Source organism: Limanda limanda, chromosome 8, assembly GCF_963576545.1.
Source record: "Limanda limanda chromosome 8, fLimLim1.1, whole genome shotgun sequence".
In the NCBI taxonomy this organism is placed as follows: Eukaryota; Metazoa; Chordata; class Actinopteri; order Pleuronectiformes; family Pleuronectidae; genus Limanda; species Limanda limanda.
In genome coordinates, this window is record NC_083643.1 from 1,666,109 (window position 1) to 1,680,909 (window position 14,801).

At 45.5% G+C, this 14,801-nt stretch overlaps 1 protein-coding gene across 1 annotated transcript; it reads right to left on the reverse strand.

Annotated features, from left to right (window-relative positions):
- Positions 1-341: 341 nt before the first annotated feature.
- gan (gigaxonin) lies at positions 342-10,987 on the reverse strand. Its single transcript, XM_061077320.1, has 13 exons — positions 10,888-10,987; positions 9,578-9,786; positions 9,016-9,130; positions 7,442-7,792; positions 6,349-6,417; positions 5,982-6,133; positions 4,831-4,952; positions 4,629-4,741; positions 2,911-3,060; positions 2,692-2,828; positions 1,850-1,984; positions 1,499-1,608; positions 342-1,406 (listed from the first exon to the last, which is right to left on the reverse strand). Exons 2-13 carry the CDS (start codon positions 9,754-9,756, stop codon positions 1,240-1,242), a joined length of 1,800 nt encoding a protein of 599 aa, XP_060933303.1. The 5' UTR covers positions 9,757-9,786; positions 10,888-10,987; the 3' UTR covers positions 342-1,239.
- Positions 10,988-14,801: the final 3,814 nt, after the last annotated feature.

Consider the following 14,801-nt stretch of genomic DNA (forward strand, 5'->3'; position numbering starts at 1 on the left):
TTGTTTAGTTGTAAAGTAGAGAACTGAACTGATCCACCGCTGCTGGCAAAGACAACAGGTTCAGTAACACTCTGATTCTCCATGTTTGTTCTCTACATACTTCTTAGTGAAGGAGGTCATGTGACAGGAGCCGGACGAATCAGAGCAGTGTCAGAGGGGATCTGTTTGTAAACACTGGAGTCGAGTGGAAGTAGCACGAGCTTCATTCCTCTGTGACGTCACCCGTCGGTTTGTGAGCTGCACCAACGGAATCAGGGAGCAGATGTTCCACATGTGCACTGAAGCAACATGAGCGTGAGGAGAGGAACTGAAGCTGGAGGGGGGGGGGGAACCGAGTGCGAGCTTTGTTAAAGTCCAGATCGTTTATGTCAGCTGATGATGGATCCTAACTGAAGACAGTGGACAATGACTGTGGACTATAGTGGATCTGATCTTGATGCTGGATCATGATCCTGCTGCTGACCAGAGACTATGATGCAGCAGGACTGCTTCACTTATAGTATTGAAGTTATCCTTCAACATGTTTCCCCTCATCATTGCTGCTGAAACCTTTCTCCTGATGATGTTCTCCTCTACACATCTGTGTCACTTGTGTCCGTCCTGGGAGACGGATCCTCACATGTGTCTCTCTGAGGTTTCTACGTGTCTTCACCTGTTAAAAGGGTTTTTAGTAGTTTGTCCTGACTCTTGCTGAGGGTGAAGGACAGAGGATGTCTCACCATGTTAAAGCTCTATGAGACAAACTGTGATTTGTGAATATGGGCTATACAAATAAAACTTGATTGATTGATTGATGTCCACCACCGTTCGTACTACACACCAGATTCTAACATGCAGCTACACCACAGCAGCTCTGCTCAGACGTCTGCTCCATAAACATAATTTCATCAATTTGCAATTTTCAGTTAAAAACCCTCAACCAACCAAATGTAAACATAATAAACGACGAAAAAACATTAAAATAAAACTTGAAAAAGCTTCAAATTCCACGTTAAAAAGAAAAAAACATATTTAGGTAAATCAAATTGCAATAAGACCTACAGTGTTAAAAATGTGTTAAGATGAACTTGTGTCCTGTCGAGTCATAAAGCAAAATGATCTCAGGTTCACCCCCCCGACCGTCAGCATGTAGCGATTACAATACTTTAGTGTTCATACGTCTACTACAACAGGGAGGAAGTACCAGTGTGCAAAGGTGGAGCAGCGTGGAGACGACCAGCCGGCGTCCGGGCGTCCGCCTCAGATGCGGAACATGCCCTGACTCAGCTGCAGGCGGAACAGCCGGCAGTTGGCGATGCGCAGGGCCGCGCACGCCGTCTTGGAGAGGTCGCTGGGCAACATGGGCTTGGTGCGGTGCCACGTGCCCGTGCTGCGGCGGAACTCGCGGATGTAGTCGAAGCTCGTTCCTGTAAACGCAGGAAAACAACACACAAAGGGTTAGATATTCAAACGCTGACTGTAAACGAGCTCCGGTGATTCCTGCTGCTGGGGAACCGACCCGTGTCCAGGTCTCCCACCACGTAGACGCTGGCGCCGATGGGCACGGCGCCGTAGACGAAGGACGAGCTGGTCTGGATACACAGACTCTGGTCGTCCAGTAACATCCACCTGGTCACAACAGAACACATCAGATGGATCCACAGAGTTTAAATCAAGATGGACGACTCGTCTCCACTTTCCAACATTATCCAGAATCTGCTCTAGATGTGGAAGATGGTTCGTATCCGTGATATTTGAGCTTCAGTTCTGGATGGTAGGAGGAGTTAGAGAGGTGTCGTCCATCTTGATTTACCCCAAACATCTACATCGTAGAAACACAGAGAAATGACGCTAACGATTCCTCGCCAACCTTCTCATCTCGTCGTGGTAGAACTCAGATTTGCAGGTGGTCATCTGCCTCTGCTCCGGGTTGTCAGGCTCTTGGCTTCGCACGCCACCGAACACGTAGAGCTCCTGGCCGACGCCACACGCCACCGAACCAAACCTGGCGGGGAAACATCACGGAATTTAACAGGCTTGTGAGAAACATGGACAAAGTTTAATGATACGTTAAGTTCACAGGTCGGTCTATGAGTTCTCTGGTCATGAGGCTTAATGGTACTTAAGGGGAACTGGTTATTAATATCATCATGTAGATGATAAATACAAGTATCCTGGTTACTTCGAAATGTGTTCAGAGGTTAAACGTTACCATGGTTACAACCACAAAGCCTAGAGAAGAGGCCGTTTTAATTCCTGTTTGTTGGCTTTTTGAAAATGAGGCATAGTTGTGTAACGGATGTGTCTCATCAACCTTAACTCCAACATTGGGAGGCGAGAGCGTAATGGGATCGGTTCATTGTGTCAGAGTTCACAGAGCAAGTTACCACAACTCATTACAATGGTTTCTCAAAACCGGGATAAGGGCGAATCCAGGATACCGACATCGGGAAGTGACGAGTCGCCTGCTCCAACACAAACGCAGGACACGTCAGGACACCATCCAGGACACTAGTGTGCATGCAGACACACACTATGACTCACAATCATTCACATTGTGAGTCAACAGCTTCCGTTTGAGCAACTTCATGATCCTGAGCAACACTTGGACGCGTCACTGTGATGTCACCGTGATGTCACTGGAGGGAAGTCATAACAAAAGTGAAACTGACGGGACGCGGACAGACAGGAGGAGGCGGAGCCAGGGATTACCTTCTCTCCTTCAGAGGACAGAGGCCGGTCCACTGCTGAGTTTTGGTGTCAAAACTTTCCACAGAGTCAAACAGCTTCCCGTAGGAGCCCCCCCCCATGGCGTAGATCTTCTTATTCATGGAGGCGTAGCAGCCGACCTGCAGGAGGAGACGGACACGTCACAGTATGTGTGGACTGAGGTTCACACCTTTGAGTTCCATGACACCAGCGTGTGCTCACCTTACGGATCATGGTCATACTGGTCTGCAGCTTCCAGGTGTTGATGTGAGGGTCGAAGGCTTCCACAGTGATCAGCTCCGTCTCCTTGGTCTCTCCTCCCAGGACGTAGATCAGCCCGTCCAGCTCCACCACGCCAAAGTTCTGACGAGCCTGCGCACATCAGTGACAAGAGGATCAAACTACAGACACGTCCCACACGTACAAATACACGTTTAGACGCTCGGCTTCTGAGTCTTCTGTTAAAATGAAATGACCTTCCTTAAGTTTTCATATTAATGTCAATGTTCAACACTTTTTCTCTTGGCCTGTGGGATCATTGTAGGAAAGAGACGAATCAGACGACTCCAGGACTCTGTGGTTGTTGCCTTGTCAAACTTTAGATTTGACTCTTACGCCCTCCAACACGGATCCTGATGGAATCCTCCTGCTCCGTCTGCTCCTTCTCTCCTGAACCTCTCGCACGACTCAAGAAATGTGATACTTGACTCAACGTCAAGGATTTGGAAACAATTACATTTTGGCCTCTTCTAGTTCCAACGGGAGCGAGTCTACATTCCAGCCTCCTTTAATGGATGGTAATAATTTCTTCTTGGCATTTTTATGACATAAAACGATATAAAACAAAAGATTCCATCCATCCAACAGTCGTTAAACGGTGTCTCGTTATGAGAAGATTCACATCTTGAAATAGACGAGGTGTGTTTACTGCTTGAACAGCTCGGCTCAGTGTGGCCTGATTCTTCTACAACATCATTTTAACTGAGGTCATGAGGTCAAATAAACGTGGTGGAAGGATGTGGTCTTTGTGAGGACAGAACTCATCACATTCTGGGGCAGATCCAGGATTGTTTTAAACTTTATTCAGCTTTGTGAGATTGATTTTCAAAATTTTTGTTTCTCAGAGAATAGTTTGTAGATCTTGATGAAAGATAAAATCAGACATGTTTAGAGGAGTGTACGTAGAACATCAGTATCATCATCACACTGAACAACAACAACCATTGTGGCTTTGCTATTATAATGATGTATGACTTTCCTTGCACATACAGCAGGTTGGTGAGATCTGATCTCCACACAGACTAAAGACTCTTCTGACTGCACCTTGGATGAGAAGATGATGTCTAATAACCATCATCACCTGTGTGTTTATATAAAGAAATTAAAGTTTTTAATTTGGATGCACTTACATGTAGCACTTTGTAGTTTGGCTTTCTTGAAGCAAATTGTACTGACTTGATTCTCGTTGTTCTGGGTTTGTTCCCTCATGGTTTGATTCACATTTTATAAGTCACTTTGGATAAAAGCGGCAGCTCAATGAAATGTAACGATGATCTTTAAATGTAGAAATCAACGAGTTGGTCTCAGTTTGTTCTGTGATGATCTGCTTCTTTGTATTTGAACGACAGTTTATAGTGATTAGTGAGGACGCAGCCTGTCACTCAAATCTACCTGAGCTGTTAAAGAAGAGGATATGACTTAACTGCCACTGCATCAATACTGACACCTAGTGGTCTTTAAATGAAAAGGAGCATAACCTAACATGGCTGCAGCAGAGTGTTTCTTATTGTGAGCAGGTAATTTAATTTCTAAAGAGAAATAAACAATTCAGAGTCAAATGTTAGAAAACAAGTGATAGAAATTGTAAAGAGAGAAATCTAATGCAGTTTATATACATATCAAATCTTTATAAGTGTCTAATAGGAAGGAGGTGAAGATACCTGAAGCATGGGGGGTATGGGGCTCCAGGTGTTGGAGTCAGGGTCATATTTCTCTCCACTGTCCAGGACTGTGTTGTTCTCATCGGCTCCGCCCATCACAAACAGGAAACCCTCTAACGGACAGGAAACAGCATCATTACCGAGCGCTGAAGAGGAAGTATCTCAGTTGCACCTGATTCACACGGCAGGTGAGTTCTCTGACCTGCAGCCACGACGCCGTGGCCGATGCGGGCGACGCTCATGGCCTGCAGCTCGATCCAGGCCTGTCTGTTGCTGTCGTACAGCGGACACATGCAGCGCGTCGCCGCCGTCGTCCTCCGGCTTCTGTTCAGGACAAAACCCACCGGTGCAAACAGGAAGTGAGTCAACTGTGATGAGGAGGAATTCAGCTGCAGTTTGTAGGGTTGCAAAATTCCGGGAATATTCAAAGTTGGAAACTTTCCATGGGAATTAACGGGAATAAACGGGAATTAACGGGAATAAACTGGAAATGTTGTGGGTAATTTATACTAACTGTATTAACCTTGTCATATACAGACATAAATATAAACATTTTGTTGTGTCATAGGCTGATTTGAGCCCTGAGGAAACTTTGGTCACTTGACTATATGCTTCTGCATCTTTGTGTCATTCTTAACATAGGTCTTTGCACAGTATTTGCAAATGTACACAGCCTTTCCTTCTACATTGGATGGGGTGAAATGTCTCCACACATGAGAGAGTGCACGTGGCATTGTTCTGTAGAATAAGATGAGAAAAAAGTTTGTAAAAAAACACTAATGCAATGCCAGAGATATAAATAGTTAGCCAAACAATTGGAATCGTCTGTAAACATATTTTACAATTGATGGATAAATGAATGGAAATAGGCTAGATGAACAGATGAACAATCCTCAATCAGCATGCTAATATATTTTCCCAGTAATATCATGGAAACTTACCTGACTAGTCCTTCACTCTACAGCAGGCCTCAATAGCCCTGCTGTAGAGTGAAGCATGCTGGGAGTTATCTGTGCATGTGATGGAAGAATGACCAGTGGAGGGTTGAAACTCAACGTTCCATACATCTTTAAAATAGAGTTTTGAATCATGTTTTTATTGCTCAGCGTTTAATTTGCGTAGCTTTTTTTTTTTTCAAAATTCCCAAAATTCACGAGCTTAACTTCCCATGGAAAGTTTCCGCCCCTTTGCAACCCTAGCAGTTTGTGACATCTCGCTGTAAAGTACTTTTCTCTCACAGTGTTTCACGCAACACAAACTCAATGTTGTGAATATTCTGCATTGAAACAGTTCATACTTACATACTACATTTTTTACTAATGTTCATTCCAAGAAAATAACCTGGACACTCACTTGCGATCTTCTCCTCCGGCGAGAACGATGCACTCGGAGTAGCCTCTGGGTTTGAAGGCGGCGAGCAGCGCCTCGCCCTGCGGGGGGGCGTCGCCCAGCACGGGCTGGCAGTGCTCTCTGATCACCTCCCTCATCAGAGGCTCCCCCATGGCCTGATGGGAAACCACACAGCACAGCAGGTGAGCTACCAAAGGTTTGAGCCTCGAAACCAGCATAAAGAACGTGAAACACTTTGGGAAACGGTTCATAACTTCATGAAGCACATTCCACCTCTTCACTCAGACCCAACAGAAGTAATCACACGTGGCTGCAGGGGGCGCTGTGGCTCAGTTAAAGTGCTGTTGGTTTAAATGTGCAGCTCACTGACCTGCTCTCTCAGGTAGCTCAGGTCCAGAGCCTGCAGCCAGACTGAAGACATCACTTCCTTCATGTGAACCTACAAAGACAAAATGGAATAAGAATCACTTTGGGTTTTATGGATCAAACAAACCAGAACTTAACAACACATCATTCCAACCTTTCCAAAAGTTTATAAAAAGACTAGGACCTGAATCAAGCTGTGGAGAACAGGCTGTTTCCGGTTTGAGCAACACTCTCTACTGTTGTTGTATATTTTAGTGATACTAGTTTGTATTATAGTTAAATTATCTCTATGAAATCATCATGTAATGAAATATAAGTAAATATTTTTTATAATGTGAAAAAGAGTTCATAAACTCACACATGTGCTTTTACTTTGAAGGTGATACTTCGTTCTTCCGTTGTCATATCGCCGATACTATGCTAGGCTATTGTTATGCTAACATGCTATGCTAGCTACGTTAGGACCAGAGGACGCTCAGACGTCAGTTACGTATCAGTTCTCGTTCTTTTTTGCGCATCTTCCAACGATAGAACCTAAATATATCGCGTTGACTAACAAACTAATATGATTTAATAACAATATCAAATAATAACGTCACAGGCGCCAGTGGAGCTGTTGTGACGTAGGAACCTTTGAGCGTCGTGGATGTTTCCTCCCGGAGCCTGACATCATTCCAACCTGAGCGCGACTTCACAACGTGGAATTCACAATAATTAATGTAAAAGTTTCATTTTTATCATCACTATCAGTCAAATCTGCAGAGTCACACATGTTGTTAAGCTAGATGTCTCATTTTCTATACACTTAATGTGTTTCAATGTTTACAAAAGCATATAAAAGATGACAAAACTAACAAATAAACCTTTTAGTTTGACCTGTTGTATCCTCAACATCAATGTCTCTCAGCGTTTGGCTGAATAAAAGCTTCAAAGTCTTACATTTGTTGGTTGTTAACGTACATTTTGATGTATAAACCATATTCCCCTTTAAAGTTTATCTCATCCATTCAGGTATTTCTCTTATCAGCTGTTGGCTCCAGACTCGCCCGTCTACATTTCTTTCCCTGTCTCTCTCTAAGTCTCGGAGCTGAACTCACCCGTCGGTCCTCGGGGTCGTGGGCGAGCCACCGCACCACGGCCTCCAGCACGTGCTTCTCGTTGCCCACGTTCAGCTTCTCCATGGCGAGCAGCTCGCGGAGCCGCTCCCGGGGAAGCTCCCGGAACTCCTCGGTGAGCCCCACGTCACGGAAGTGCGTCTGCAGGAACTCGGTGGCGGCGTAGTGCACGTGGTGGAGGCAGTAGTGCAGAGAGAAGAGCCGGATGCCGATGCAGTTCTCGGCGGTGATGCAGCTCTCCAGGAACTGACAGCACAGCGACTTGAGGTCGGTCATGAGGAGCAGGTCGGACGCCTGCACCATGTCCTGGATGGTCTCCTCACTCAGACGGATCTGCAGGACACACAGAGACACGGGCAGTGAGACACAGAGCAGATAGATCTATAACAGGGGTCTTCAACAGTGGTGGGAAGTAACGAGGTAGAAATACTTTGTTTCTGTACTTAAGTAGATTTTTCACCTGTACTTTACTTGAGTATTTCTTTTCCTGACAACTTTTTACTTTTACTCGTTACATTTGAACAAAAATATGTGTACTTTCTACTTCTTACATTCTCAAACTGGCTCGTTACTTGAGCAGCGGAGGTTTGCTCTCTCTCTCTCTCTCTCTCTCTCTCTCTTTCATATCTAGGGTTCAACATTTTTACATTATATACATTATATTCATATTGTTGTTAAAATTTTTCAGTCAGTTGAGATAAATCTTGAGGAGAAACATTTTGGGTTGTTTTGTGTCTGTATAGGCCTACTTTAAAAAGCACTTTGCATTTTTAATTTTGGTACTTGTACTTTTACTTTTGATACTTAAGTACATTTCAACACCAGATACTTTTGATACTTCAGTACTTTTAATATGAGCTACTTTAAGACCTTTACTCAAGTCATTTTCTGACGGGTGACTTTTACCGAAGTCACTTTCAGGTCAGATATCTGTACTTTTACTCAAGTATGGCTTTCAAGTACTTTATACACCACTGGTTTTCAACCTGGTGGTCCGCGACGGCATTAAAGGGGGTCCACGAAATTCGCTTTGATATTTCAACACATTTCCAGCTTACTCTTGAAGCTCGTTAAAAATATCTAAAATAAAAATAATATAAAGGTGATGAGGGGAACCTTGAAACCGGCTTGGGGCTAGAAACTGCCAGTTGAGCTCGGTAGAAAAACTCTCAGGACGTCTTGGAGATGTAGTTTGTATGATGGGAATTTTTATTTTCCCAAAAAGAAGGCCCAAAAGGGAAGAACTAATAATGAAAATATTAAATAAAACAAGAGCGAAAAACAAATAAAAAAAATGAATTGGCATAATAGCCAAAACAATGAATAGCAATAACAATAGATTTTTCTAGATTTGTCTGAGGTTTTTAAATAAAACCAACATGGAAAACCAAATGTTAAAACTTCCTTCTATCCACACACACACACACACACACACACACACACACACACATTCTAGTCAGAATCGAGGTCCCTGGGACAAAACCAGTTGAAAACCCCTGCTCTATAACATCATGTTGGGATGAGAAGAAGAAGAAGAACCACGTCTCCACACTCACTTCACCACAGAAGATGTAGTCGAGGATCTGTTTCATCGTTGCCATGGAGACGCCCTGCAGCTCGATTCTGTACGTGGACCCGTCTTCCTTCGGGGGGTTGTAGTTCAGCTTGGTCCTAACGGGAAAAACAATCAGCACCATACGACACAACATGTCATTTAAAAACAATGGAACCTGAAACCTCTCATTGGTCCCAGCAGAACGTGGACACGCCCATTCTGCACATCCACATTTCTCTCCTGTTTTGCATTTTACTCTTTATTTAACTTTTAATATCTTGTATATATTTTTGTTTTGTTTTATATACAGTTATTTCTTTCTTATGTGAAGTACTTATTGTGTTTTTATGCTTTATGTTCAATGTATGCATCTATTTACCAAAGAAAATTCCAGGTAGGTGTAAAGCTACTAAGCAATAAATCCTTTCTGATTCTGATTAACATTATGGACAGAGACAACAGGTGCTGAGTCGATCTGGGGTCGTGACCTGGGGTCGTGACCTGGGGTCGTGACCTGGGGTCGTGACCCGGGGTCGTGACCCGGTGCCGGCCCAGCTTCTGACCTGATGTAGGGACTCGCCGCCGCCAGGATGTTCTTCTGGACAGGAAGCTCCTCTCCATCCACCACCAGCAGAGCATCGTGGAAGCTCTTCTCCTGCCAGAAGGCGCGGAGGACTCGGAGCAGCTTCTGGGAGTGCTGGGGGTCCGAGACCCTCGAGCCGGTCTCTCTGGAGTCCTGCATGTCCCCCCTCCAGAATGGTTCTGTTCACTCCTGTTGACAGAGAGCAGAGGAGAAACAGATCAGATTGGAAAACATGTGTTGTCTCATTTGTGTTGAGCAGGTATCAACACACAGCCACTCACACTTTGACTCTGGGGACGACAACAACAACAACACAAACTGGTGTTCACTTGCATTATGACATTTAGACCTGGACACACCCTCAGTCCTGAGTGTCCCTGGGACATGTCCCTGAGAGGACACTAGGATCCCTATAAAAAAAACTTTATTGATCGACACATCAGGGATATTCAGTTGTTACAGCACGTCAGAAAATGAGGTAGACAAAAGAATAATACTACAAATTAAATAAAAATGCAGAGTATGTACATTTTATACACTTTTCCCTGTAGTGATTTGTATAGAAAATAAATGTTATGAAGTAAAGTGCAGTGGCACAGGATGATATACAAACAAGTAGTAAAACTGTTTGTGCATAAACATAAAGACATGTTGTGCAGATGAAAAAAAAAGAACAGAGGAGAAACAGATCAGATTGGAAAACCTGTTTTGTCTCATTTGTGTTGAACAGGTATCAACACACAGCCACTCACACTTTGACTCTGGGGACGACAACAACAACAACAACACAAACTGGTGGTCAGTTATCCGGCTCACAGAAAACAACACAAAACTAGTTTTAGTTTTGTGTTGTTTGATTAAACTGTTTCAATGCTGAGCTGAGCAGCTTCTTCTTCTTGTCTAACTCCTCTCACAGTTCACTTGCATTAGGACATTTAGACCTGGACACACCCTCAGGCCTGAGTGTCCCTGGGATCCCTGCCCCCCCCCTGGAGGACCAGCAGGACCACTCCTCTTCAGACTCACTGGCTCCTACCTGAGGGTGTGGTGCTAGGAAGCTAAGCTAGCTAGCATAACACCCTGGATACACAGCACTTCCCTGCAGCTAGCCAGGTTAGCAGCTAGGTTAGCAGCCAGGTGCTAGGCTAGTCCTGCGTCAGGTGAGGTTGAGCTAACGTCGGTTGCTGGTTTGAATCCCAGGAAGCCCACGAGCACACCCTGTTTATTTACAGCAGGTTTTAAAAGTTGCTGCTTCGCGTTTTACTTCCGGAGTAAGTTCGAGTTTCTCACCTGAAGAAGCGGAGAAGCGTTTTAATCTCGTTGTTGTTCACACGTCAAGTTTGAAGTTTGAAGCTGAGCAGAAAACCCTGAGGAGGAGTGTTCTGCCCTCACTGCTTCTTCTGTTGTGTTGAATGGCAAACCAGCTGAGAAGCGCGTTACCGCCCCCAGCTGGACGGCGGGCGGAACAACAGAAAAACAAACCATCCTTCACACGTCATTAAATCATATAAAGGAACTATTAGATACTGCATGAATGTTTTAGATATAGTTTATTCACAGATGCAGATTTATAAATATGATCAAAATGTTTAATTTGTTTATGAATGAGTTAAGAAACTATGTGGAAAAATAACTCAAATATGTAAAGATGAAAAATGCCTTGCTTATTTATGCCAGCATGGAACTTTATGTCCTGACTTTCTTTCTTTCTGTTGATTCATGTTATGCTTTTATTGTCTGTTAATGTTCAATAACTTCATGCTCAGTCTGTTTTTTATTTATTATAAAAAAAACGTTATTGATCGACACATCAGGGATATTCAGTTGTTACAGCAGCAGACACATCAGAGAATGAGGTAGACAAAAGAATAATACTACAAATTAGATACAAATGCAGAGTATGTACATTTTATACACTTTTCCCTGTAGTGGTTTGTATAGAAATGTTATGAAGTAAAGTGCAGTGGCACAGGATGATACACAAGCAAGTATTAAAACTGTTTGTACATAAACATAAAGACATGTTGTGATGTGCAGATATAACAAATGTTATTAATACATGAAAGGCCTTTTCACCTTCCACTTTATTTATTTCCAGATGTATTTTTATGTTTATGACATTTTTTGTCAATTTTTTGAAATCTGTGTTGATTAGTCTTTGATTGTTAATACAGTTTATTAAAAAACTAGGAACTGAATCAAGCCGTTGAAAAACGGCTGTTTCCGGTTTGAGCAACACTCTCTGCTGTTGTTGTATATTTCAGTGATATTAGTTTGTATTATAGTAAAATTATCTCGATAAAATCATCATGAAATGAAATATTAGTAAATATTTTTTTATAATGTGGAAAAGAGTCCATAGACTCACACATGTGCTTTTACTTTGAAGGTGATACTTCGTTCTTCCGTTGTCATCTCGCCGATACTATGCTATGCTATTGTTATGCTAACATGCTATGCTAGCTACGTAAGGACCGGAGGAGGCTCAGACGTCAGTTACGTATCAGTTCTCGTTCTTTTAGGCGCATCTTCCAGCGATATAACCTAAATATATTGCGTTGACCAATAAACTAATATGATTTAATAACAATATCAAATAATAACGTCACTGGCGCCAGTGGAGCTGTTGTGATGTAGGAACCTTTGCGCGTCGTGGATGTTTCCTCACGGACCCTGACAGTAGACGCACAGTGTGCAGACCAGACCCGATTCGAACATGCCGCGGGCCCCTCGGAACCAGCTGGCTCCCTGGATCGAGAGCCTGATCCTGGGCTACGGCTCCGGGGAGGAGGAGGGCGGCGGCGGCCGGCTGAAGGCGCATGTGGTCGGGGTGGGCGAGCTGCCTCAGTCCCAGACCCGGAGCTCCGAGGGCCGGGGGCCCGGGCTCCTCTTCCTGTCCGACGGGCTGCTGCAGCTGCCCGCGGTGCTCACCTCCTCCGCCTGGGAGCAGCTGCAGGAGCAGGAGGACCGGGAGAGCCTCCGCAGCCTGGTGAACTCCACCGTGAGCCTCCGGGACTTCCGGCTGCAGCTGAGCGTGGCCCCGCAGCAGGTGCGGTGTCGCTTCTTCCTGTCGGTGGGGGGGCTGGCCACCACGGCCGCGGGTCCGGTGCGGGTCAGCCCCCCCTGCTGCACCAGCCTGGCCTCGGTCCGGCAGAAGATCCTCCAGGCCTGGGGGGCGCTGCAGGTAGGGACGGGAACCGGCAGGGACCTCCCGATACGATACGATCACGATCATAGACATATATAAGATTAGATGCCTCGGCCAATGGAGCCGGACGTCACCACATGGCGGCCATCTTGCCAGAGGTTGCTCGCTCACCCATAACATTGTGTTGGTAGTGGTAAATAACCATAACTTGCTCAATTTTCAACCGATTTTGAAACGGTCTGGTTTGTTATAAACGTCAGAGATGTAGATATGACACTGAGTATGCAGTGTGATATCTACATCTCTTATTTACCACTACCAACACAATGTTATGGGTGAGCGAGCAACCTCTAGCAAGATGGCCGCCATGTGGTGACATCCGGCTCCGTTGGCCGGCAACGCAGACGAGACATCTAGTCTTTATATATATATCTATGGGCGATACTATATGTATTGCGAATCATTATTATGATTTCCTGCGATTTCTTTTGGTTATTTTTTTTTTTTAAATACTGGACCATGGAAAAATGTTGAATCATACCTTCAAATACAACACAGTCAAATTCACTTAGAGCTTTACCAGTTTTATTTCAAATATTAACATTAACTTAATGACTGCCGGGCAGCCAATAGAGAAAATAAATAAGATGTTCCCTATTATTGTATAGCCCCTGTCAACTGCACACAAAGTGACAGATTAAGAAATGTAATCCACCTAGGCTACTTTTAAACAATAAATAAAAGGTAAATTAAATAGAATGAATAAAAGTTTACTTAAAATATAAACTTTGAAATAAACAAGAAGTAGGCTATTGTTGTTTGCATGTAGCCGATGCAAAGCTAGTGCTTGGGTATGTTTAGATTCTTGTGCAAAAACAAGAGCTGGTCAACATGCTCTGGGGCGATGTTGCTCCCCCCCCCCATATATCCCCCTCCCCGTATAAACCAATAAATATGTTTTAAAAAATTTAAATAATTTTTTTAAAATTTAAATCATTTTAAATCATTTTTCTAAAGGGCCCGGAGCTGCAGGAGTCCCAGCGGAGCCAGGCCGGGCTGGACCTGTCCGAGCTGCTGGGCGAGTGGCAGCTGGACTGTGTGCAGACGGTGCTGGACGATGTGCAGAGGAGGCTGGGGGGGGCGAGCAGCCCGCAGCCCTCCACCTCCACCTCCCCCCCCCCGCTGCCCACCCACCCGGCCCCCTGCGGCTCCACCGGCTGGGACGTGGACCGGGTGAGACACAAGGGAGCGAGACGCTTCACGGTCCCGGTGACGTGTCTTCTCCTCCCGGAGGTTGGAGCTCTGCGGCTGCACGCGCCACCGGAGGTCAGCAGCAGGAAGCCGAGTGAGGCCTCTGAGGTCACGGGGTCAGATGCACCGCCCCCCCCAGACGCCACACAGCCTCCCAGTGATGAGGCGGCGGCGCTGAGTTCCACGCCAGCGGTCGTAGAGACGGACGCCGATGAGGTCTCCGCTTCTCCTGTGGATCCAGAGGAGGAAACCGCACACCTGATTTTCAATCCCATCACGCTGTTATCCCACCCGTGGGATCAGTACTCGCCACCGTCTTCTGATGCGTCCCTGGAAGCAACGCCACCGACCCCTCTGCACGCGCCCACCGCCGCCGAACCCAAGCCTGACCACGCCGCCATGGTGACCAGCACGCAGCTTCCTGCCCTCAGTCTGGAGAGGACAGAGACCAGCGGCGTCCCACCGTACCAGCAACCGCCATGTTCGCAATGCAACACCACAGCTCCACGGAATCCTCACGGAGAGGGTGAGGAGGACGGAGAGGGTGAGGAGGACGAAGAGGAGGCTGAGGACGGGAGACACGTGAAGAGACGGAGACGTGAGGAGGAGCAGAGGGAGGACGCTCCGGAGAGCGGGACGCCTCCATCTTGGCTCTTCGACACACAGGCAGGCCTCTGGGCTGAAGAGGGCGTCGCTCACACAAAGGGTCAAAGGTCACGAAGCGCCCTGAGGAAAACGCCCACGGTTCACAGCTGCGGCCGAACGTTCTCGTACTCGTATCACGTCTCCGGACAGAACCTGCAGG